This window comes from Juglans microcarpa x Juglans regia, chromosome 2D (assembly GCF_004785595.1).
Source record: "Juglans microcarpa x Juglans regia isolate MS1-56 chromosome 2D, Jm3101_v1.0, whole genome shotgun sequence".
NCBI classification, from domain to species: Eukaryota; Viridiplantae; Streptophyta; class Magnoliopsida; order Fagales; family Juglandaceae; genus Juglans; species Juglans microcarpa x Juglans regia.
Window position 1 is genome coordinate 32279497 of NC_054596.1, and position 25630 is coordinate 32305126.

At 33.7% G+C, this 25630-nt stretch overlaps 3 protein-coding genes across 6 annotated transcripts; all 3 read right to left on the reverse strand.

The window, feature by feature from the left end:
• Positions 1–1539: 1539 nt before the first annotated feature.
• On the reverse strand, positions 1540–5793 carry LOC121250861 (sm-like protein LSM1B). The gene is made up of 5 exons (XM_041150090.1): positions 5417–5793; positions 2908–2976; positions 2688–2803; positions 2528–2590; positions 1540–2110 (listed from the first exon to the last, which is right to left on the reverse strand). The coding sequence occupies exons 1-5, from the start codon at positions 5475–5477 to the stop codon at positions 2033–2035; spliced, it is 387 nt and encodes a 128-aa protein (XP_041006024.1). The 5' UTR covers positions 5478–5793; the 3' UTR covers positions 1540–2032.
• Positions 5794–7238: 1445 nt separating this feature from the next.
• On the reverse strand, positions 7239–14164 carry LOC121250378. 2 transcript variants are annotated; one of them, XM_041149499.1, is made up of 13 exons: positions 13653–14164; positions 13064–13216; positions 12752–12964; positions 12552–12641; positions 12217–12339; positions 11861–12130; positions 11515–11671; positions 10995–11072; positions 10218–10318; positions 9396–9566; positions 9071–9145; positions 8323–8430; positions 7239–7792 (listed from the first exon to the last, which is right to left on the reverse strand). In XM_041149499.1, the coding sequence occupies exons 1-13, from the start codon at positions 14058–14060 to the stop codon at positions 7439–7441; spliced, it is 2301 nt and encodes a 766-aa protein (XP_041005433.1). In that variant the 5' UTR covers positions 14061–14164; the 3' UTR covers positions 7239–7438. The 2 variants fall into 2 exon arrangements, with proteins under 2 accessions (XP_041005433.1, XP_041005434.1); XM_041149500.1 differs by having other exon boundaries at positions 12223–12339; positions 13653–14163.
• A 6265-nt stretch (positions 14165–20429) lies between these two features.
• On the reverse strand, positions 20430–25101 carry LOC121250905 (protein trichome birefringence-like 16). 3 transcript variants are annotated; one of them, XM_041150152.1, is made up of 6 exons: positions 25050–25101; positions 24116–24267; positions 23441–23614; positions 22835–23020; positions 22007–22202; positions 20430–21398 (listed from the first exon to the last, which is right to left on the reverse strand). In XM_041150152.1, the coding sequence occupies exons 2-6, from the start codon at positions 24264–24266 to the stop codon at positions 20570–20572; spliced, it is 1536 nt and encodes a 511-aa protein (XP_041006086.1). In that variant the 5' UTR covers position 24267; positions 25050–25101; the 3' UTR covers positions 20430–20569. The 3 variants fall into 3 exon arrangements, with proteins under 3 accessions (XP_041006086.1, XP_041006085.1, XP_041006084.1); XM_041150151.1 differs by lacking the exon at positions 25050–25101 and adding an exon at positions 24683–25035; XM_041150150.1 differs by lacking the exon at positions 25050–25101 and adding an exon at positions 24661–25034.
• Between the last annotated feature and the right edge of the window lie 529 nt (positions 25102–25630).

Consider the following 25630-nt stretch of genomic DNA (forward strand, 5'->3'; position numbering starts at 1 on the left):
TTGACCATCATCTTTACACATACCCTTTGCTGGAAAGGTTATGAGGGGTCTACCCAATCATTACCTTCCTTTAAGAAAGTTCCTCGGGTGAATTGATAGTTGTCCCCTAGAAGCCAAAGATAGTTAAAGTAGAGTTATGACGAGCAACCCCTCTATGCTCGAATCAGGGTAATTTGGCTTGGTAAAGGCAAGCCCGCCTCCAGTAAGTGAACAACTTAAAATAAATGACTTCGCTTTATTGGCAATAGCAACAAGCCCTCGTTTAAGAAGAGTTATATTTGACCATCGCTAAAGGGTACTTACTATAAGGCTACATCTAACTCATTACCTAACGTCATGGTCTTCTCAATTGGTGGTTTTGCTCCCGTTCCTACTCCTGTTGTTGACAAAGAAACGTATGTCTCAATTAGATGACATCGACACATTATATGCAATCTACGTTCATAGGTTCTACCTTGAAGCTCTTCTCAGTGCTTGTACAGCTTATTTCATTAAGTAGTTTGTTAGGCGCGTAGTTAATAATGAAATGATCTTCCCTTCTATGCGATGTGCCACTGATCTTGATCTGCTAGTTCCACCATATTTTCATTGATCGTCAGCTGAGGAGGGCATTCATACAGCGAAAAATCTTGTATAGAAGTCAAAGGCAAAGACAGATGGAAATCAAGTTCCACAACTACTCTGATCTTAATTACTATTTGGCATTTGCCAAGGATCCAAGCCTTCGCGGGTAAGAAGTCACATCTTCACTCCACTCAACTCATTTACGAATTCGTAGGTCATAGATGGGCTCCTCCGAACTCTAGTGAAGTGTGCGTGGATACCGATTATGGCCTAAAAATTGAGTGAATAGTGAGTCATTCATATTAGTCGACCCTATCAGACAACATCTACCTATACAAACTCGATCAGAAGATAGGGAGGATCTGACAAAGGTACGAAATTCCGATTTTTCGGAATGCAATCCAATCTACCAAACTGTCATGTACATCAATGAGGACATAAAATTTAGGTATATGTCTCACCTCTTGAGTTTGGACCTCTAAAGAGTAGTGATAGGGTTACTATCCTATTACTACTTATCTATTACTTAAGTGCATTTCAAGTTTTTTTTTTTATTTTTTTATCATTTTCTTTTAAGTATTTTTCTAACATATTTAATCACTAAGAAAAAATTAAAAATATATATATATAACTTTACTAATACTCACTTTCTTAATCATTAAGTAAAATAAAAAATTAAAAAAATCAAATAAATAAAATAATAAATAAATAGCAGTAAGACAGTAACTCTTATCATTATTCAACCTCTAAAATGCATTCTGCATTTATCTAGGGAGGGCGGCAATAATTTATATCCGCTACAGAACATCAAAATCGTGAACAGTAGATTTTTGCAGAAAATCCTTACCTTGAGATGGGTAAAAGCTACAGTACTAGCGATTTGGGAATATGAGCTTAACAAGTGAATCGAGCATGTCAAGATAGAACATAGCAGCATTTTTTAACATGGCAGCATTAGCAGTATAAAGAACATGCTGCATGCAAATATCATATGAATTATGATTTAGCATCTTACATATTAATTAAAATGGTGGCACAATAAAAAAAATGCAGCGCCAAATCCGAAATACCTAACAATTTCAGAAACCCTTCAACAGAAAGCAAAAAATCAAATGGAAGGACCAGAAGAGAACAAGTGAAGCAAGATGAAGAAGCTTCATCTTGTGTGTAACTAAAAGTAAACCAAAACCTTAACTTAAGTGAAGAATCACCACATGCACAGCCAATACCAACAAAATCCACATGCATATGATTGAGATCATCATCATTGCATCTAAAAGATCCAACACTCGAAATCTTTTCCCAACCACAGTGGATTAGGCCTTCATAGCTGTTGCAACTGTTTTTCTTCCCCGTCCTAAGAGATGGCATTAATCTGGCATGCTTATCCTACTTCATTCATACTTTGAGTCACGGTGGCCACTAGTATTTGCGGAAATAGAATGATATCATAAGATGGCAGGATTTATCAATCAAAATCAAGGAACTCCATTCTTTTTCTCATGGAGCCCTTCAGATCTGTAGCATCCCTTTCGGCTTTCTGAGCCTGGAGAGATGAGAAAACGGCCTGAAGTTATTCAGAAGGGAAAAACAGAAAAGCAAGAAATTCTCTACCAACCAATCATCTTAGAGCAGTCACACTCTTTTAACTATATCAATACCCTTGTAAAAAAAATTTGGAACATATTTGATACAAGGGATCATGGTAAAAGAAAAATTTGCAAGAATTTTTCTGGAGATTCTTTTTTCTAATCTCAAGTCGAATAATGCCACGACTGATCGAATGTATAGCTGTTCTGCATATTTTCAAAAGCATAAAAAAACTTCACATTATCATTACTGAACTTTTGGCAAAGGCAATTTGGAACACTACAAAGAGTTAGTGAAATGCATTCATGGCCAGTGCACTGGTGATCAGTGTTCAGTTTTAAAAGAAAACAAAAATCATGTACGAGGAACTTACCCTTTTTATCTCTTCTACTGACACACGGGTCATATGTGGTGGTAGCTCTTCCTTATCCAACTCCTAAAGAATCAAAAAGAAAAAAGAAAAAATCAGCGCACAAATTTTGCAGTAATTACTAACAGCCAAGTCTCATGGTATAAGAGAGAACCCATTATACCAGCTCTCCAATTAAGACAACATTCTCTCCACGGATTACATATAGACCTAAGGGGATGTCACAATATAGATCACCAACTATAACACGCTCACAGGCATCTTGAAGAACAACATTAGCTGTGCATAGAGAAGAGTACTGCTGTTAATCAAGGTTCAATTTTAAGAGAAAAAAGGATAAGAAACATTAGAACTTAGCATGTTATGTGGGATAGATATTTTACCAAATTGATCAAAAGAACATAGTAGCCCCAAGAGTTTTCTACCATCTCGTAACAAGACAAGAAGTTTTTCTGCAAGATTCATATGTTGAAGGAGTTAGGAGCAAAAAAATTAGTAATGAAGATATTATCTTTACATCAATTAGTTTTAATGGATGCATTTCTAATTCATAAATGATGTAGCGACAACTCGGTTTCATTATACAAGATAGTTGTTTGATTTCATATCCATTAAAAAATTCCGGGATAGCTCAAAACGCTGATGAATTAAACATAAAAAACACAGAAAAAGAATGCTGGTACATATTGATAATATCCTTTTCAATTGCAGACCATCTGTGGATGAGCTTAGAATGCTTTTTCTTAATATTTTATTCCATTCGTCAATTGTAATAGATTTTCATGGCATGAACATTCATGACTTCCATCGTATCTTTAGACAATCATGCATAGGTGTTGTTCTTGTATATGTCCCGTGTACTTGGACTATGCCTACTTTTCTCATTTAAAGTTCTTTCTCTAGTGATCCAAAAACAAAAAGAATGGTGGTACATAGCAAATCCCCCCACATGCCACAGCGTGCATAGAAATAAATTATTAAACATAGGATGGAAAATATTCTTTTTTTGATAAGTAATAAGTTATTATATTGATATAAAGATGGGCATAGCCCAGGTACACTGGTAGCATACACATGCATACACCTATTTAAAAACTAGAAACAGTTACAAGGAAATTATGGAAGCTGAGACCATTCAAATCTAAATCAATGGCCCACAAAATCAAAGTCTTCTAGAAAAAACTCCGAAACTCTTCCAATGAACGTTCATGATCCTCAAAATGTCTTTTGTTTCTTTCACTCCAAATACACCAAAAAATACATAATGGAGCCATCTTTTACACGGCTGCAATAGGTGGCGTCCCAGTGATCCCTCTCCAACTTGCTAAGAGTTCAACCACCCTACCCGGCATTACCCATGCTATTCACATTCTGCTGAAAAAATAATTTCATATATCACAAGCAAACTCACAGTGTAAAAGTATATGATCCGCCTTTCACTATTATTTCTGCGCAAACAGCACCAGTCTGTTATTATAAGGCCACGTCTTCTAAGATTATCAATGATCATAATCTTCCCTAGGGCTGTTGTTCATACAAAGAATGCGGCCTTGGTGGGTGCTTTACTCCTCCAAATATTCTTCCAAGGGACCGAGAATGGTAATAGCATCATAAAAAGAGCGGACCGAGAATTTCCCTTTTCTAGAGGGTCTCCAGACCATCACATCTTCATTTGTGGCAGCAATAGAAGTATTATACAGCAAGTTAAGAAATTCCACCAAAGCATTCACTTCCCAATCATGTGCATCCCGAGTAAGGCTAATATTCCACTCCTGTGAACCTTGATTGATTACCCTCAAATCAGCCGCCGTGGCTTCTTTTCCCCGTGCAATACTGAAAATAGTAGGATAAGCATCCTTCAAAGCCATGTCTCCCACCCACATATCTTTCCAAAATGGAAAACATTCCTGATACCGACCACTTCTTTATCATAAGCCAAAATAAACATAGAGAAGACTTGACTTTGGCAAATGTCAAAATTGAGCCTATTAGATGCTCCAAGGTGTAGCTTAAGTTTTACTCAGTAATATCATAAAATGAAATTTCGTGCACATTCAGTTCAGAGGACCCAAGTGAAGGAACCATCCTTGACTAGTGTTGCATCCTTAGTTATTATTGGATTATGCTGGGAGTGGACAATTCTCAAGTCATTATTTGAACTATAAAAAGAGGTTATGTCTATATATTCTAATTCAGGACTATATATACAACAGTAGACACAGGGGCTTTAAATAGCAGCTTAATGCCTTTTTTCCTTTCTTTTCTAGTCGTCCTTTCTAATTTCCTACCTTAGTTGTTATCAACGTTGCCTTTTCCTTCTAGTAGTTTTCTCCTTTGTTATACTTTTCTGGCAATACGTTTGTTTTTCCATTGAAAGCACTGACAAAAATGTCAGACCGTTACCACAATTGATCACGGTGTGTTAGTAAATTGGGAATTCCTAATACTATAATCCCTAAGTTCAGACACCAAAATCGTAGCTTTTTTTTTTTTTTAGAAATCCAAAATCGTAGCTTTCATTAATGGGAAAAAGGAAAGAAAATCTCAAAGTGAAACCACGGTAAACATCAAACATTATCAGAAGTTCCTTTTTTTAGACGGAACCTTCCCTAAAATTAAAAACTGATAAAATCTCGACAAGAGAGAGTGCACAAAGAATCTATAAGTCACAAAGGGACTAAGTAATGAACCTATTACATTGAATTCTATAATATAATTTCACCAATAATAACAAGAGGACAGAAAACTTCTTAATGCAATTAAATTTCCAAAAAACAAATAAAGAACCCAAATTATAAATTGTAAATCGTTGAGCAACCCATTCGCATTTGGCTTCAAATCCAACCTTCATACACACAAACACAGAGAGAGAAAATGGAGGAGAGAAAGTACTGTCAAGATAGCTAGCAAGAGAAGTGGAGAGCAAGACGTCTTCAGGGCCAGCCCACGACATGGAGCTCTCTCTTTTCCGTTCACTTCAATAAACACCCAACAAGTCCTCCAAAGTCTCCTCAAAGTGGCATTGGCTTCCAAACCACCCGCTCCAAGGAAAAGATCCAGAAAAAACGAAAGCCGCACGCACAAAACTAACTCTCCAAACTCCACAAAACCACAACCAAACGCAATTTCAGCACAAACCCATATCAGCTTAGAGTCTGCGACATTCAAGAGTGTTAGGTTTGGACTTTTGCCTCACCAAACTTGGCTTGAAATCTTTGCTCAAGGATTTCAGCTTTTCTAAACTCATTCCTCCGAGACAGTGTAAAAACAAAACAAAATTAGGCATCGCTTCAGCTTACGGCCTTTGGTAAACCATTAAAATATATTTCTTAGTGGGTAGACCGAATTGGGCTCTTTTAAAATTATGCATCAGATGCTCTGGGCCGTTGGATTGGTTCTAAATGATAGAGGGTTCCGCCCAGCTGTGGACCAGATCCACTGGGTCTTAATAATCATTCACGGTGTAAATGTCAATCACAGGTAGACTCGAGTCAATTATTTCTCTTTCAATAACAGCTCCTTCGGAGCGGATGGGGTGTGAAAGGCCATTTAACACCCACCAATAGAAACACATCAGCGAATTACAAATATTATTTTTCTTAAAATTAAAAGTTGAGAAAAAAATATCGAGGGATATTTTTATAATTTTAAAAAATTTTAAAGATAAAATTGATTAAGTTTGCATTGCACCCCCAAAATGAGATTGTACGTAGTATTGCTCAAAAAGAGAAATAAAATATTGTTAAAATATATATTTTTTAATATTATTTTTGTTTTAAGATTTGAAAAAGTTGAATTGTTTATTTTATTTTATACGAAAATTTAAGAAAATTGTAATGATTAAATTAGATAAGATGAGTTAAGAAGAATTATGAAAATAAACGATAAAACTCTGCAAACTCTTGCACAAATTCTAGGGTCTGGGAGTTGAAGAGAACTAGAAACTTAAAATAAGTCCGGTAACATTAATTTAGTATTTCGATTATTCGTGAATCCACATAGACCACAATAAAAGATGTAGTAGTACCAATCAACTTCATGTATCTCTAATCCAAATAAAATATATCTTTTTTTTTTAAGAGAAAATTAATTTTATTGTTGAAAAATTATGACGGAAGAAAACGGTATTGAAACATCATACCCCTTTAACAAGGTCAATGCGTTAAAGAAAGAAACCGTATTGAAAGTTGATACTAGATAAAATTCAGACTGTCATCGTGCTTCATTCCCCTGCACTTAGTTTCTGGGGTTCAATCCCACCCTTTAACTCTGATCCACCAGTCTCCTCCTGCCTCAACTAGTCCAAGCACAAAGGTAACAAGCTTCCTCTTGCCGGAAATAATGTTCTATGTTCCAGAAATCCTTTAGACTTAGAAGCTGCAACATGCCATTCATTTTTCACTGTGAAATTATAGATAGCTCTAGTGTCCATCTTTTTAGTGCTTTTTAAGGGTAAATACAGGTGGAAATTTAAGAATTCATACCACTAGAATACCCAATTGCCAAAAAGTTCTTAATCCAATCATAAAGCTTGAAGAACAGAAACATCAGTTTATTGGAAAATCATTCAAGCCATCCTAGTTGAGTTAATTAAATACCAAATGCTGGAAAAAACTGAGACAAAGCAGTAAACACATACCGTGAAGATTCAAAAATCAGTGCACTCAAAACATTGTGACTACATTGCAATTGAATTTTCTGCCAATCACAAAAGTTTGAGCAAACAAAATTAATGTAAATCTCTTAACTTTGAAATAATCACAATGTGCTGTGTTAATTTATGAATTCCTGTACAGGACCCTGTAACATCAATCTTTTATACATTATAAAACATCAAGAATATTGTAAATTATGAAATAATTCAAGTTTAAGTTTCTATTGCCCTCTTAAGGGAGGGGAAAAAAATAGGAGATCCTATTGTCCATCACTACCAGAACAGCACACAGTTGTACAACATTCAACACAGCCAAAAAAAGCAAGAGCAGTGCAAAGCTGTGTCAATACGATTGCACATTGATTATTCATCTTGGAACAAAGCTGGATGCAGCACATGCAACAGCATTGATTACACATACTACCACAACAGTTTGAAGCTGCCCTGACAAATATTTCAGCAGCTTCAGGCAATTTTGGCTCTTCGGATCCTGGAGGTATATTGTCAGCAGTTGCAGTCAAGTTGCCAAAGCCAATTCCAAGATTTCGCAGTATTATCATTTGCTGGCTGCCTTTGAAGTCAACCATTTTCTGAGATTGGTTTTTGTTTGTCAGCTGCTTAAAGGATGACAAGCTCAAATCAATTAGAAATCAGTAAATAAGGCTTTATAAAACCAAGCAAAGATAAATAATTTTGGAGCAACAACATTCATCATTTAAACTATGCAAGCTTTTAGGCAAATGAACAACTGATGCTGAGAAACATGGCTCCTTAAGATTTTCTATTCAACTAATGGATCTGCACACACTATCAAAAGTCATGATCTAATGGGAATAATGTCCTTGTCTTTAGAATCAAAAGAAATTTAAAGATAAGGAAAGGTGAAATTCCAGGCCAGAAACGAATACGGGTAAAGAAATGCCATCAAAAAGCTCAATCTAACAAAAAAAGAAACCTTAACAGTTACATTTCAATGATTGGATAACTCGCTTCAAATTTCCAGCAAATAAAACATCAAAATAAGAAAAAAAAAAAAAACCGTCAATCAACATGAAAGCTTTAAGAGGTAGTTAAACTAATTATTGCTACTCCAAGGATGTCCCACAAATTTTAAGGTGAATATGATATAATGGCAGAATCATACCTCTTTTATTACAACTGATTCTTTAGCTATCTTTCCTGGGTCGCTTTCAAGTAGGGCCATAAAGGTATATTCGGATACAACGGCAGTCTGTATGCTCATTTTTGCAACCTGCACAAAAATAAATAAATTAATATAAAAGTGTGATACCCATATGATAAGGATAAGGGTAGGTGGTGTATGAAATCCCGCATTACTTGGGAATGATAAGTTCTTACTTTTTATAAGGTTCTAATGGAGCTCTAATTGTATTATTGACTAGTCCTTTTGGAGAATAGGTCATGTGATTTGGACCTTCTATTAGGGTGTTACAAATAGTATCAAAGTCTATCTCAACCAGAAATGTGAGACTTGAGCTATGTCATCTACAATGGACTGGTCCGACGAGGACGTCGGGAATTTAAGGGGGTAGATTGCAATACCCAATATGATAAAGATAAGAGTAGATGATGTATAGAATCCTACAATGCTTGGAAAGGAGAAGTTATTACTCTTCATAAAGTTTCAATGGGGCTCCAATTGTATCATTGACTAGTCCTTTTAGAATATAGGTTATGTGGTTTGAGTCTTCTATTGGAGCGTTACAAAAAGACACCAACAATTCCCTTTATTACAAAGAATAAAAAGCTATAAGCCAGGATAGGCAGAAATGGTCGGTGACATTGCCAGTCATGCACTCAATTCATGGTGTCCTGTTACAGGTAGAGCGAAACAGCTATCAAGCATGAGCATGGCACAAAATCCAACCTACCTTTTCCTCGAGCTGTTTATTTTCTGAAAGCCATGCCTGAGCTGTTAGTAGTTCTATATGTTCTTTTGCAAATACCTGTAACAGGAAAAACACAACAAAAATGGAAACTTGAATAAGCCTTGTGGCTCTAAAAAATAAAGGGTCCTAACATTAAAAATATGGAAGTCATTCATGAAACATGAGGCAGATAAGCATCTAGGCAAAGCAGCAATGACATATCCAATAGCAAGAACATAAGCCCACCATATCCAATAGCCCGAAATAGCATAATAAGAAATTGAGAAGAGAGTTCAATTGAACAAAAGCTCACAAGTTGCTTTCTTACTCTGTCAAGAGGTATGTCCTTGGCAATTTCTATCTTCAAGTCAACCAGAAAATTACTAAAATCAGCTAAGACACCTTTAACTTTAAGTGTGTCAGGGAATTTGCCACGGTATCTGCCAGATACAATCAATGGGTTCTCAGATGAAAGATCTGTAATATGAGAAGGGTACACCTGTCACAATATTTGCAGATATGTCAAGTGAAATCTAATCCATATTTTTAATATAACGATAAATATGTTAGGATGTTGCAAATATGTCTAAGGCTGATTCTGTGAGAAAAATGACACAGAATATGAATTTATATAAAGAAACGTATCATTTCAGATAATTAGTAAGTAGAAAATACAGATAGGAAATTTGTGGATAATACACTGGGTTTTGCTACTTGCAAGCCTGGTGTGTCAACACAACACTTGTTCTAAGACCCATTATAAATATAAAAAAAATTTAAACACCAGTGCTTTTCATCATTGTGGGACCCACTTCAGTGGTGTGTGTTGGGTGTGTCAAAATATAGGCTTGCAAATAGATTTTTTCTAATACACCACATACATCACAATGGACAACCATTGGTTAGTGTTAAAAAGTGTAGAACAGTAGAAAGCACGATGGCACACCACAGTGAAGACATGTCTTATCCACAGGATAAATCGCCATTGGCATTGATAGGGAGACCCTAAGTTGGTCCCTAGAAGATATGGTCAATGCACAAAAAAAAAGAGAGAACAAAAGTATTTGCAATGGAACTTTTGTAGTTAAGGTTATGTGGTAAAAAGTATAAGAAGACAATTTTAAGAACGCTTGAAGGGGAAATGCCTCACCTCAACTTCATCAAGACCATCACATTTTTCAATAGTTATATTTGCAAAAATGGGAGAAAAAGCTCTGGTGAATAATCTTTGCAATCGATCCTCAAGAGAGTCTGACAATTGAAAAAGAGAAACCAAAAATGTTTACTAAATAAAGCACAAGAATTATTGATACAAGTAGGAAACGTAAATTTAATAATGTTTACTAATGTAGATCACTAAGAAGACATTTGGATGCCAAAAGTGAAGATTTTCAATACATAGAAACCAAATTGATGAGTATGACTGCTGCTAGCTTAACTGCACAGGACTGGATTCCAATCCGTCAGTCACAGAATTGGTAAGCTAGTGGGTTTTATGCCACCCTACATAAAGGCCATTACCTAATGCTAGTACCTATCAAAGTTGGGTCCTTGGGGTTGATCTTCTTATGATCCTAAACTTCAGCATTTTTTGCAAGGAGTGGAGCTCATGCACTTGTGCTTAGTAGCTGGGGCTTTCTACTTCTGTACATGCACAATCTATTTATATCATCCTAGAACAAGGGTTCAAGGTTCTGTAAAGGGTGGCTGCCAAAAAAATGGGGGAACAGAGCCCCCAACAACCAGACCTATGAAACGTGCACTAACTTATAACACCAAGTTTTAGAGATCTAAAACATTCCTGATTGCTTGATGTGATCTCTTAATAGTGCAGCATCCACAATGTTACGTCACTCCAGCCATGCCCACAAGCCCCCAGGATGAAAGTAATTGAAGTCAATTTGCAAATTCTATTCACAGAACCAACCTATATCATAAGCAGCATCATATTGGCCCCTGCCAATTGTTGCAAGCATTCGCAGGAAATAATGGTTGCAGAATAAACCTGAGATATTTCCAGATTATGAGTTAGCTAAATGGCATCACAAAAACGAAGAAATCATAACTCCCACATGTACAAGTGCAAAGACAACAGGAGTATTTTAAATAATCACAAAATGTCGCCGAAAGCTGGCAGAGGCAACAATATGTTTTCATCATAACCAAAAGTGGTGGGACCCTAGAAAATATGTCTAGGTTGGGAAATTTTTTAGATATGTTTTTATTGAGTTTTTAAAGGTAATAAGATCTATTGAATATATGTTTGGGAAGACAACTTTTATGTCAAGTTATGAAAACTGAAGCAAACGATTAGATAAAAATATTTTTTTAGAGAGGAAAAAAACCTTTGATGTTTAAAAGATGTTTTGATTGAGAGGAAAATATTTTCTATAAAATTCTCAAGGTTTTTTAATTAAAACATGGCCTAAGGTTCACAAAGCCATTACCTATGCCGAAAGTGTAAATACGTGGGCACATTGGTCTTCCATCCTTTAAGCAATTTTTCATTGCGTCACAAATGTGTCTCTCATCCTCAACAGCCCCATCAGTAACTAGGAAGATGATAGGAACTGAACCTCGAACATTGGATAGCATCTCAATTGCCTGAAATAAACGAGCAACTTATATTTTGGATAATTCCCATTTGGAATTGGGTTCAAATAGTCACATGAACTCTAAAAAGTCACAAAGTAAGTATCACTGCAAAAAGACCGACATACTTACAAAAAGTATCCAAACACCACAATTGGTGAAATCCAGAAATTAACTGAGTGAGTGTGAACGAAAGGATACCATTTTAAGGGGAAGTAAAATATTTGTGGAGCCCCCAGCTATGAAGTTCATGTTAATCCACTCAATCGCTCTTTCAACAGCTTCCTTGGTTACTGATTCTAGTAATGTTGAAAATTTATAAGTCTCTCCATTAAAAGCTATAATGCTAAAAGAATCTTCTGGATCAAGCTTAGAAAGGGCAGCAGATAGTGCATTCTTTGTATCATCAAGTGGTTTGCCCCGCATGCTTCCACTGATATCAACAACGAATACTATTTCCTTTCTGAAGACCTGTCAAATTGAATTAGATGAGAAAAATACAAAATAAAAAGATGGAAATGTATATAAGGTAAAAGCAATAGATTATAAAGTTGTACGTTAACCTTCCTACTCTGCCGACGTCCAGGAAATAGATAAACACAGAACATCTCTCTTTGATCAATATCAAGCAAAGATGGAGATTGCAAAAACCCACCGCCAGATATGTGACTTGAAGGAACCTGAAAAATGTAGATGTGAATGAGAATAAGACTATTGAATATATAAAATATCGCAGTGCAACAGATTCTCCCCAAAATACCCTTGCATGTGTTTCTGATAAGATGAAATTTTCTGTATATTAAATTATAAGAAACCATCTTTGAATAAGCAGTCCATGGTCAGTGGAAAAAAATGCAGTGGCAGGAGAAAAAACTTTGGATCTGAATCTTACTGTGTAAGAGAAACTAAAGTCAGTGCTTGACCATGAGTAAACTTCTGATTCGTATAAGAACTCCAACTTTCCTACATTGCGTCTTGTCTCCTACAAGTCATTAAAGAAAAAGGCAACACCAAAACAATAATATATCTCATCACTCATTAAGGCTATGACAAATTAAAAATAACCCTGTGAAATCTTAATCCAATATGCACCTTCAAAGGATGACTGGCTGTCTTGCACAAAACCTGAGTTCCAGCACCAGCGTTCAGGTTTAATTGTATCTTTTCCTTTTTCTGAATTTTCTTTCCAGCAGGAGTGACATACTCAGGAAAAGTAAATGGTATATTCAAGGAGAACTCGCCATCATAGTACAACAATTTCTGACACCAACTCATTTTAATTGATAGATTGGTGCCCCCATCAACCTTGAAACATAGGGGTGGGACAGGAAAATTTAGTTGAATGAAACTAAATAAATCTATACAATCAATAGTCCAAGTCTGTTTTATAAAGTTATTACATACCTGTGGTATTGTTAAGGTAAATATGTGGGGCTTTAAAAATCCCCAATCCTCAGCTCGAGCAGCTTTTGCGGTCCCTTCTATGTCCTCTGTTCCAAAGAGCTGGGTACGGTATGACTTTCTGAGCACGTCCACCTCAACACCTAGAATTGAACCCTGTCAGCAAAATAATGCACTTACTTAAGAACATAAAACAAGAAATTCAGCACCAACGCAAATATCGTAACAAAGACATGCATAAATAAATAAATAAACATTTGTTAGCAATGATTCTGAATATATCCAAAAGGAAGCTTCCTTTTCTAGTCGTTCATAAAGATTTTGTTGTCTATTACTTCCTTCCGAATTTCCAGACGGACGCTTATCATTTATTTATAAACTTATTAAGCAAAAAAATCTCTTAAAAGGTCTCCAAAACAAACAAATTACCAAATCTTTTCACCAAAACCTCGCGTTCTCTTCATAATTTTTCTCCAAAATCTATATCATATGTCCAAACCAAGAATCCCAGACTACTTGAATTAGATAAACCAAGAACACAACGAAAATTCACAACTAACCTTAAAAGTCAAACTTCAATTAAAAAACGCACCTGCTCGCCCATAGGGACGGCAATGCGACAATCACAGCTCCGGCTTCCCATGACGCAATGGACCCTCCAAGAACCATGGACCGTAATGAACGCAGTGTCCAGAATGCAATCGGCCTCAAGGTGGATCCCGTTCATCTGGAGCGGGATCAGAGCCGGCGGATCGCACCTGCCGTGCACGTGGGGCTGGTAGCTGGGTACGTCCGGGTTATCCACCATAGCCGGGTCGTATATCACCGCATAAACCATCGGCGCAGCGGGAAGAAGGTAAGAGTAAGCTGCCGAAGATGATTTGTCCATCGGAGGAGGAGGCTTAGGGGGAGAGACGGCTCTGTCCTTACCGAAGTAAACGCGCTTTGCAAGCTTGAGACCGTCATCCACGGCTTTAGCAAAATCCTCAGGCGTAGCCATTTTCAGAGAGTTACGAGATTTTGAGAAATACTTTGGGAGTGGGTTTTGGTGGTGCTTTGTAAAGCTTCGTAATCGCGAGTGGGTTTTCGAATTTTTTGATTTGATTCGTGAGAAAGAGGCGAATCGGAGGGACCCTTTTTTTTATTTTTATTAAAAAAAAAAAATGTTTTAAAGCCTTTACGTAGCTGTTCGGTATTAGAATCACCGCAGACCAACCAATGCTGTCACGACGCGTTTACAGAAAACGGCTATGTAACGGTCAACTTCGATTAAATATCTTCTTTTTTTTTTTTTTTTTTGAAACAACGATTAAATTATATTTTAAAAAGAAAAAACTTATTCCTACGTCCGAGTTTATGATACGGAAATAAGAATGATATTTGTAATTTTATCATATATAAGTTTTGTGTAGTAGACTAATAGTTTTAAAAAAGGTATTGGATTGGATTTATTAATAGAAAATATTTTTTTTATATGAGTCTCATATTTTTTTAAAGAAAATCTGTCAACTTGTATACCTTAAAATTATATCTAACATTATTATTTAAAATATATTAATTATCTTAAAATATATTAGTCTTGCGTACACTCTTTAAAAAAATTAGGCAAATCAAAAATTCATATTAAAAGTTTTAATTTTTAATAATAGATTTTTTTTTTTTTTCAAAATGAGTGTTTGGAACTCGTATTATATATAGGATTATTCTATTATTTATGGCATTTAAAATGATATCCGACACTTATATTAAATACGAAATTCTTATTTCATATTTATTCTATTATGATTTCAAGGTATTGCCTATTATTTGAATTTCTTTAAAATAAAATAAGAGTTGATTCAATAATTAAAAAATATCATATCAAAGCAGAAAATCCGAAGTCAAAATGACAATCGAGTATATAATATTCTAAAAAAAAAAAATTTAAAATACATCACATCAATTTTGATGATCGATAATACTTGAAAATTGTTAAAGGCATCAACTACCTAACATCCAGATTAATGACTAATGAGTTTTCAATAAAATATCCTTAAGAGTAAGAGTAACGTAAGCGTTTTAAATAGATATATTCTATATATTTTTTAAAAAAAAATAGACTATACCATAAAAAATAAAAAATAATAATAATTGTTAGTGAGATTTTATTTTTTAAAAAATATATCTATTTAAAATTTGTAGCTTTCATTACTTAATAAATAAATCAAAATGGAAAGAGGACAAAAATGGTATTTAGATATTCTATAACTGATTTCTTGTGGGTCCATTTCTATCGATATCCTCAACAATTGGAACCCTTGGATGTTGCCATGTGGCAAGCTTGCAGCTGTTTGAACAAGGAGGACTAATTTTCAAGAGCAATGATTCATCATCATCAACTTTTATAACTGATATTAAATGATTAAAAATTATTTATTATATTTTATTTATAAATTTATCATTTAATATCACTAATAATTTATTTAATATTTATAAATTATTTAGATATTTATAAGAAAATAATAAAAAAAAATAGATGGATTAAGAGATTTTTTTCAATTTCTAATGATTTTGTCTGACTTGTCGTCTAAACAATCGAGCAACGAGAATCTTGTGCAAGCTCACAATCGAGATAAGATTACGTCTATTAGGGCCCCGAACAGTGTTTGATCATACCCAAGACAATCTATGCCTAATTCTTATCATCTCCATAGTTTATATGAAAGATGCGAAATACCTCCATAAAACTAAAAACAATATGCTAAGCCTCTTCCAAAACTTGTCGGATGTCAAGTTATTAAAACTCATGAATATGATATTTATAGTTTTAGAATGTATAAACTCTATTTTATATGTATTTTTTTTTTTTAAAATGGATCAGTGTCCATATAAAAAAAATTAATTTTTTAATACTAAACTTTATTCTTTTTTAAAAGAAATGTATTAGATTTATACATCCGAATATTATATTTAATATTACTTATATGTGTGTATATATATATATAATCTAATTACCTATTAAGGTATAATTAGGATGAGTAATTATTAGATATTTCATAGTACGGACACACACGTGTTGCTCTCATTCTTGTGCCATATCGATTAAAATTAATTTCTATAAGTATTTTTAATTACATTGCATGCTGTGTTAGAAAGAGAATACCACATTATTCATTTTTTGAGATTTCCTAATAATTTTTCCAACTAGATGCACATTGAGTATGGTTTTCTATTAATATTTATTCAGTAAGAATATTATAAACATATTTGAGAATGTTCTTGTTTTTGCTTCTAAAATAAAGATATATAGGCAGTTTTGGAGCGATTGATACAAATATTTTCAGGTATTTTCAAATATTTTATTTTTAAACACACTCAAATATAAATATTTTTTAATTTTAATTTTTAAAATTTTCATCTAATCATTATAATTTTTCTAAACTCTCAAACAAAATAAAAAAAAATAATACTACTTTTTAAATTTAAAAAAAAAATAATATTAAAAAATAAGACTGTTACAGCCACCGAATGTGTAAATTTTTTTTCAAACATTTTTTAAACCCTTTAAACATGTAAAAAAATAAAAACTAATTAAAAAATACTTATTTAACCATTAAATAGAAACATAAAAGAAGTCGGTAGCTTTTAACGGTGGGTATCCTCGGTGGATATAGCATTTTTTACTAGAAAATTATATTAAAATAATTTTTTAACTTACAATATTTTTATTCAATTTTTTATCTCTTATTTTTTAAAACTTAATAAAATATTTAAATTTAAATTATTTCATTATTATTTATAAATATATTATGATATTTCAAGTAGAGTACGTCTACGTACAATATACTACAGTCAGACTGTACACAAGGGATGCTCGGTGTCTCCCTGTGAGGGGACTGCACTTAGAATTTATTCCTTTTTGAAATGAAACGTCGGATGTATCCTTTTTATTTCTAATCTTGATCTTCTTCACACGACCAATCAAAAAAGAAACGTTCTTAGCATAAAACAGACAACAAATGGAGCAATGCTTATCATTCCTTTCCAAATATGGGAAATTACAATGTGAATCAAAATGGCACCATTTGTTTTTTTCTTTTTTTTGAAATGTTCACTTGAATTCCAAAACATTATAATTTGTACTCGAAACCATAGAAAAATAGATCAACGGATAATAAACATTGCAACTTTTTATTGTTAAGGTCAGGTTTGGATATACAGTTCAGATGAGAAGAGATATTTTAAATAATAGTGAGATTTTTTGATAATTTGCGAAAAAACTGTGTTTGGATAGTGAGATGAAATAAGATAATTTTTAATTTTTGAGATTTGAAAAAGGTGCAGGTCTCACTATTTTATAGAGTATCCGAATTTTTCACTGTTCATGTACTGTTTACATCAGTTTTGGCACTATTCACACACTGTTCGTGTCAATTTTCATTGTTTTATACTGTTTATTTTCTATTCATTTAAGTGGATGTTTTCCAAACTTAAGAGATGAAATATCGTGTTTAGATAACCAAAACTACTATACAATACAACTCTATATGAGATGTTTTCATTTATATTGACTAACCAAACTGGGCCTAAGAGTCCATGTAACATTTATATTAGAAATGGTAATTTTAGAACTACTAGAAATGGAATTTATAATCTTATTTTCTCTAATTCCTATTCATTTGTTCATGATCTTAATCTAACTTAATTTTAAATATAATTTGTTTAATATTAAATAGCCTGAAATTTCCAATACGTATAACTTTCAACTTAGAGTAGTGCTAGTGTGCCACCCAACTTTGACCGCTAGGCATGCCCGCAAGCACAAATTTCTCTGTTTATTTTTTTTTCTTTTATTTTTTACATTTTTTAACATATTTAAATATTTTTAAAAAATAAAAAAATATATATCAATACACTATAAATCATTTCCTTAATCATTAAGTAAAGAAAAAAAATTAAAAAAATTAAAATATATAAGCGGTCAAAATAAGGGAGCAAATACAACGACATAGTAGCATTTTTCCTCAACATAACATATGATGTTATATAACCCTTGTGAGTTAGTTCAAGCGGTAAAGTCCTTCGCTTTAAAAATAAAAATAATAATAATAATAAATGTCTTAGTCTAAAGTTCAAATCCTCTCAAGTGAAAACAATATTTAGAGGCTATCGGAGTGAAAAAAACTCTATCTTGAATTACTCAATGTGCACTTGCAAAAAACTTCTTATCGATGGCCTGTACATCCCGAGATTAAAATATTACATTATTAAAAATTTAAATTTATATAAATACTTTTAATGCCATGGTATTTTATTATATATTAAGATAAAAATATTATGTTATTCATATTTTAAAATATTGAATATTTTTTCTAATTATTTTTCATCGTCATAAATGAAAATATACAGGAGGACGGGAAATCTTCTCAATAATCTCTCTGAAGCAGTCATCTCTCCCTTTAAGAAGTGGTTTTGATGGTGAATTGAGATAAGATAATATGAACGTAGAATAAAATATTATTAGAATATTATTTTTATTTTAAAATTTAAAAAAATTAAAATATTTATTATATTTTATATGAAAATTTATAAAAATTATAATAATTAAATGTGACGAAATAAAATACGTTAGAATGAGTTTTAAAAGTCAGTGATTTCAGCGTGGAAATTATGCTCCTCCCTTTTTATGAGTCATGGCCTACCCCAACAAAAGTTCATGCTGATTTGAGCTAGACATTGTAATGGGAACTTAGTGCCCCATTTTGTTTCCTTTTTATAAACTACTAGTCAACTAATCTTTGGCCATGTTGAAGAGTTGGAATCATATATAAGATAGTAGTACTACATATACTAAACAATTTTACGCAGAAGATTAATTTATTTAAAATTTTCAATAACTGATACATGAAAAAATCAATTTTTTATAATTTTTTCTCAAATACAATTAGCATTTTTCTAAGTAAGATTACTTAACAAGTTGTTCGTTCAAGATAAACTCAAACTCAAGTTCGACTTAGGTCTCGTTTGGATAGTAAAATGAAATGAGATGATTTAGATAAAATTTGAATAAAATATTGTTAAAATATTATTTTTTTAATAATATTATTGTTTTAGAATTTAAAAAAATTGAATTGTTTATTATATTTTGTATAAAAATTTGAAAAAATTATAATGATGAGATGATATAAGATAAAATAGAACCGTTTATGTATCCAAACGAATCCTAATTGGCATCAGTTGCTCGTGAATATAAAATTATGAATAATTATTAATGGATTGTACAATATATAAATTTATGATGAGAATATCTTGAAGTGGAGATTATGTTATTAACTTATTAATACAATGCATGTTTGAAATCTTATGAACACGGGCGTGCGTGCGTGTATAAATATATATATATATATATATATAATATAATATAATATAAAGAAAAATCAAAATTAATTTGTCAAAATTTGTAGATCAGTTTATAAAATATCATTTAAATAATTTATCAAAATTAAATCACTCATAAATAAGCTCAACTTCGTTCGATAAATAATTATACTGTTTATAAACATAAGATATAACTCGCTTGACATCAACTCATGTCATTGCCCACTACACTTCCTGCTAAGAATTATCATTTGTACAAATCACTGCCAATACTTTTTGTACTAAAAAATCTCAAACTAAAAACTTAAGTAAAAAACTAATAAACTTTTCATAAATAACAGTGGACGAAAGTGCATAACCAAAGCCTAAGGAGCGATTTGATCACTTTTAAAAAAATATAAAATTAAAATTTTAAATTGAAAAAACAAGGACCGATTCATCTCATCAGTTACTATTCACTACCCCACACTCCACACCCTATAATAAAGATAAAATAAAATAAAATAATAAAAAAAAAAAACTATAGGTGTGGGGTGCGAGTGAATAGTAGCTGATGCATATCATTCCTCATGTCTATGTCTGTGTGTTGTGAGGTAAGTAGATTCCATAGTACTTTTATGGCTTGGTCTCAACAATATACCCTAAGATAAATGTATCGTTCTATGTTGTATGCACTATTTTTTTGTTTTGTTTTGTTACTCCACTGCAGCCTACAGGCATTTAAAATCGACTAATCCATGGAAATCCAAGATTCCATTCAAAGGAAAGGCCTTCTCACACTTGATTCTGGTATTTCTCAGCTAACCTCCAATTCAGGAAGTCAAATGTAATGTCAAGAGGCATAACAAATAAATGGTCAACTAAGCATCTAGAAACTGCAGGGGACCTTAATGGTGCACATCCCCCAAAAAAGAAAAAAGAAAAGAAAAGAAAGAACAAACCTTTTTTTTCCTGTCGGCTGATCAAAGTGGGAAAATAAGCTCCCATTAAGGAAGTCAGCCTCAGGATAGCTACCATCCCATGTTACATGCATCATTGGAATAGCATGGAATTGAGAATATTTGATTGGTGCTCTATATCCAAGCCAGATGAAGGAGGAGCTGAACTTTTTCAAGGCACACTGCAGTATTCTTCTGCAACTATTCCGCTGGACTAAATTTGTGCAAAAAGGATTTCATTCCACGTATCAGGAACACCAGGTAGACACCAATGCAGGCAATCCTGCACTCCTGGACTGGCGGTTCTGCTAAACCGGGATATATGACCCTCATCTCTAAGATGGGAAAGAGCCGTTATGTCCAATAGCTTAACCCCAGTTCCCTTCACTGCACTCGCAGCACTCTCATCACTGGACTCATCTTGTAATACTTCTTTTCCCACTGACATAGGGATGGTATTGTCACAGCTCCCTCCTGTGTTCCAGTCCCCACCAACAAAATGCCTAGGTGAGATGGTTCTGTAGAAGGCTTTCAACCCTGGATGTTTTGGAAGCTGTGAGTTCACCCAATTAACAACACTATGAATTGTGAGGTTTTTGGCTACCCAAATCATTGCTAACTTCCGATCGGTATTTTGCACACCCCCAACATGCATAACCCACTTGTTAGCCTTAAGCTTTCCTCGATTCCAATGGTGGCCTGTATTGAGTACTAGAACATTGAATTTGTGAAGATATTGACGCAAGAATGCCGGTGGCCTATCAAGATGCATCGCATAATCAGTGTTTGGGTTTGACTTATCAATGGGTTCCACATCACAGAGGCTTGCTGACCAGTAGTAGAGGATGGTTGTATTGGTGCTCGGGAACCGATACACCCAGCCACTAGGGCGAGTATCACCACGAGCTTGGGCTAGTCCATATTCCTTACCCGCATCTATGACATCATGCCTCTCCTCACCACCTGTGATCATGCACATCAAAGACTGGAACTGCTGCCTGCCCAATGAATCTCCAACAAAAGCTAGAGTTTTGCCTTGCATCCTGAATACACCAATACAAGCATCATATTGTCATAGTATCTGGGGTATGCATAGAAAAGAAAAAAATAATTTAATAAAGCAACCAATCCCATAAACTTTGAATGATAGCTAACAAAGGAAGGAGACGGGGATGAAAATCATATTGCCTGTCAAGTGCCAACCCAAACCAAGGGTAGAGATGAAGATAATTCTGTCCTTTGGCAGGGCAGGGCTGCTTATAAGTAAGAAAATACAAGGTAATTTTAATGAAGGCAAATGCATATAAGAACCAGAGAAGTACTAGTATCAGCAAAACATTATTTCTTGGAGGGTTAAGTGACGATATTTGTCAACCAAATGCTACACTGCTTCAAGTCACAAGGGAGGGATCTGCCTACAAAAATGCAATACATACAAATGGGTTTTTTGAGGAAGCATAGCTTGCATCTACAGGGAAACGGTCATATGATAGATTGGTTTCTGATGGCAGGTTTTTGTGGTCAGGCCAGGCAAGAAAACAAAGACCAAGCCTCAAAAATAGTTAAATACTTCATTGAACAAGCTTCTAATTTTGATAAAACAATAGGAAAATCTATCCTATTGTATTGAGTTTTAAAAATCACAACATACTTTCTCAAGAATTTAGACCCTTCAAATTGTTCCATTTGACAATTTTTAGGCTGCCACCGAAGCTTCTCATAGGCAAAATCTGTTCGTTGCATCAACCGGCAAGCCCACATCCCTGACAACCATTGCTTACAACCAAATCCAGAGTATAACGGCCGGTTATCATCCGGAACCCATTTTCCTTTTGCATAGTTACAATCTGGAGTAAGGTCAGAAAAGAAACAATCATGAATCAGTTACAGATACATAATTTTTCTGTTAACAAATATGTGGAAGAAATTTATATCATCACAGAAGAATTGACTGATTCTTCTTCTATGGAACTGAGTAAAAGCATAAATTGGAACGCAATAATCAAGGTCTTTATGACTGTAATTGTAAGATATAAAACAGTAAAGCTTGAAAATGTTAGAATTATGTCAACTTGTGCAAGAGAATAGTGTCAACACCTCAGCATCAAGTACATTGCTCTATGAAAATGTCATGCGTGTTTCCCTCACAAGCTGCTGTTGTTACATAGTACTCAAATTGAAAAGGCAGCTTTTTCAAAAAGAAATAGCCCAAGATTTTCCAGATCACTGTCAATGAAATTTTCTCGTGACAAATTCCAAAGTAAACCATTCTGCAAGTCTCTCACCCTCATAAATATCTAGCTTACCACGAGGTAAACTCAACTATGCCACATTCAAGTAAAACTACATGATGCAATACATCGAACAAACTAGTCATTGTAGATTCTCTTGCAGAAGTTTTGTGTAAGTTTAAGGAGAGCACAAAAGAATTCATAAGAAAAAACTAAGTACTACAATAAATATAAAAAGAATAGTCTACCTCGGTTTTCTATACCCACTTGTGCTACCATATCCACTTCTAGTTGTTCTGAAACTTGTTCTATCATTTTTTTATGATTTGCCTCTACTTCTGTTGGAATTGTAGGACCTTGTGCAACAACATATGTTTGTGGTTCCTGAATCTGTTTGCCTTTTGCTTCTTTTTCTGATAGACTTGTGAGGATTTCTGCACAAGCACAATAAAACACAAAGACTAAGCCCCCAATGATTCACGGCATCTAAAATGTATGGATGGGACATGGAAGTTTAGAAGAACAAGAAAAAAAATTGAAGATTCAAAACAAGTTCAAAATACTAATTAGTATATCTAGGACTGTTAAGTACATGCACGCATGCACATATGTATAACCATTCAGAATATAAGCAAAACGAGTTTTCAGTAACTAATGGTCATGCTGCAAGATGGCAATTATTGTTTGATAGTAAGAAGCACATATAGGGATATCCAATTGGCAAAGCAAAACTGTCTTACGTCTCCCCAAAAAGAGCACATCAAATATAGGATAAAACAAGAAAAATAAACAGAGTACTACAGAACTTGTCATTCTTCTTTTATCTAATATACCAAGTAACAAAAAAATCTTACCTACATTCCAATCTGTGGTGGTTACTGGATTGCTCTTAATCACACTCCCTTCGGATGATTTTTGTGAAGAAATCAGAGGAGCTGCTACCTGTTCAATCACTTTTTCTGCAAAAGATGATATACCTTTTGATTTCGGCGACAATAAGCTGGCTACAGGCTTACTCACAAGATCATCTGCAGACCATGAGAGAAGACCAAAAAAGAAACGCAAAATTGTAAAAAAAATAAACACTAACTAGTACAATAGCATAATTACTAGTCTATGTATCCTTTTAAGCTTCTAAGTTCAAAGTGTATCTATTCATTCCATGCAAAGAACTATAACGAGAGACTTCTCTTGTTCCACAAGGATCACCTATCCTTCTCAGCCAATTACTAAGATTCATGTCGAGTTTCATCATTCTTTGACAGGATCCGTTGACAAAGCCTCAATTACTGCAGCTCGAAAATAAGAACCCTTACGTCTAGGCATGAAGGTGCAACATGTATATCACCATCCATTCACACATCTCGAGGGAGATTTCCAACAAATCCTGATGGGTTTTGTTCTAATTTGAATATCTTGTAATATTTTTTTATTTATTGTCAATAACAAATGGAATAGGATCATCTATCCGAATAAGTACAAAGAAAACAACAGTAACATCTATATTTATATGTAATCTGAAGGCGAACCTGGAGACAGCCTCAACCGGGTTTCCGGCGGCATCAAGTTAGTGAGAGGGGGCGTTTTCTCCCAGGCCCAAAAAAGAAAGGCTGTGCACATAAGAACAATAGTAATTAGAGAGAGTTCTCTACCCCTCAATCCAGAGAATCCTCCTTTCATCCTGAATATGCAAATCAGAACATAGTCAGAACCCGTCAAGAAAATGTACTTTATTTTCAAGTTAACAAGTAATTTTTCAGAATTTAGATATTGGAAATTACAGGAAAGAAGTTAATAAACAAATGAGATACGATTTTCGTTAAATCCCAGATCAGAAACTGAGGCTAAAAAAAGATATTCTTAGTGCTCTTTTCCGAGCATCTTTATAGCATGCAAAAGCAGATAAAATGCCAATCAAAAGAAAAAAGAATAAGAAAACCAAAATTAGAAACAATCTGACTCTGAAGTACGAAGCCAACGGTCAGCTAAACAAAAATTCAACCAAATGAACCTAAAAAACCAATAAAGGATCCCAACGGTTTTTATCAAAGTAACTAAACAATAAAAAATTTACCAAATTAAAGAAGAAAATCTACTTTATTTTCTGGACGCTCTTGGGAAGAGATTTACCTCGTGAACAGTGGAAGCGCCCAGAATTAACGAGTGTCCGTACAGATGTTCAAAACAAAAACGAAAAATAAATATAATGGCTGAAGAATTAGTTGCTAAAAAGGAAGGATCTTTGGAAAAATGGATGTGAAACGGCTAACAAAATATGGAGCTCGAAAATGGAGGAATTCGCAGAAGAGAGAGAGAGAGAGAGAGAGAAGGATAAAGGGCAGGCGAATGTAGCGGAAAGAAGTCCTTGCGAAAGAGGAGATTTTAGGGACGTAAGAGCTTTAATGCAAACCAAATTGAGCAATCAATCAATCAGTTTTGATTTATATTCAGGCAGGCTCGCACCTGCAACCTTTTAAACTGATGGAGAAGACGACGGTGCTGATTCTTCTTTCTATTAAATAATAAATAGCCTGTTCCCCTGTTAATATTGCAATTTGCCAATGCTTCATTTTAAATAATAATAATAAAAGAAAATCTTACTACCCCTGAATGTTATTGTTTAAAACTATAGTTGGAGTATTTTAATTTTTTTTTATTTTTTTTTTTGTTACACAAACCAACTTATATCATCTCATCTAATTATTATAACTTTCTCAAACTATCACATAAAATATAATAAATAATTCAAAATTTTCAAATTTTAAAATAAATTTCAAAATAAAAATAATATTAAAAAATAATATTTTAATTATATTTTATTCAACTTTCAACTTTCATCTTATCACATCTATATATCAAACGAGGCTTTAGTGAAATTGTTTATTTTTTTAATTTCTTCTTAATGGTTAAGGATGTTAAAAAAATATTTAAAAGAAAATAGAAAAAAAATTATACTAGCGGTACGCCAAGCGGTAAACGCTGGGCGGTCGACTAGCACCACTCAATAAAAAAAACTCATCCCTTCGCTGGCCATTTTTGGGTAG

Coding starts and splice junctions, on each gene's coding strand:
- LOC121250861 (XM_041150090.1), bottom strand. CDS start 5,477: ATGTCGTGGGCTGGCCCTGAAGACGTCTTGCTCTCCACTTCTCTTGCT. Junction 2,977..5,416: donor TCTTGCTAGCTATCTTGACA/GTACTTTCTCTC, acceptor TGAATCTTGCAG/AAAAACTTCTTGTCTTGTTA. Junction 2,591..2,687: donor TTGTCTTAATTGGAGAGCTG/GTATAATGGGTT, acceptor TTGATTCTTTAG/GAGTTGGATAAGGAAGAGCT.
- LOC121250378 (XM_041149499.1), bottom strand. CDS start 14,060: ATGGCTACGCCTGAGGATTTTGCTAAAGCCGTGGATGACGGTCTCAAG. Junction 12,642..12,751: donor CAGCCAGTCATCCTTTGAAG/GTGCATATTGGA, acceptor AATGACTTGTAG/GAGACAAGACGCAATGTAGG. Junction 9,146..9,395: donor AGGACATACCTCTTGACAGA/GTAAGAAAGCAA, acceptor TTCCTGTTACAG/GTATTTGCAAAAGAACATAT.
- LOC121250905 (XM_041150152.1), bottom strand. CDS start 24,266: ATGAAAGGAGGATTCTCTGGATTGAGGGGTAGAGAACTCTCTCTAATT. Junction 22,203..22,834: donor AGTGGGTATAGAAAACCGAG/GTAGACTATTCT, acceptor ACCTTACTCCAG/ATTGTAACTATGCAAAAGGA. Junction 21,399..22,006: donor GGGTCTAAATTCTTGAGAAA/GTATGTTGTGAT, acceptor TGGTGTATTCAG/GATGCAAGGCAAAACTCTAG.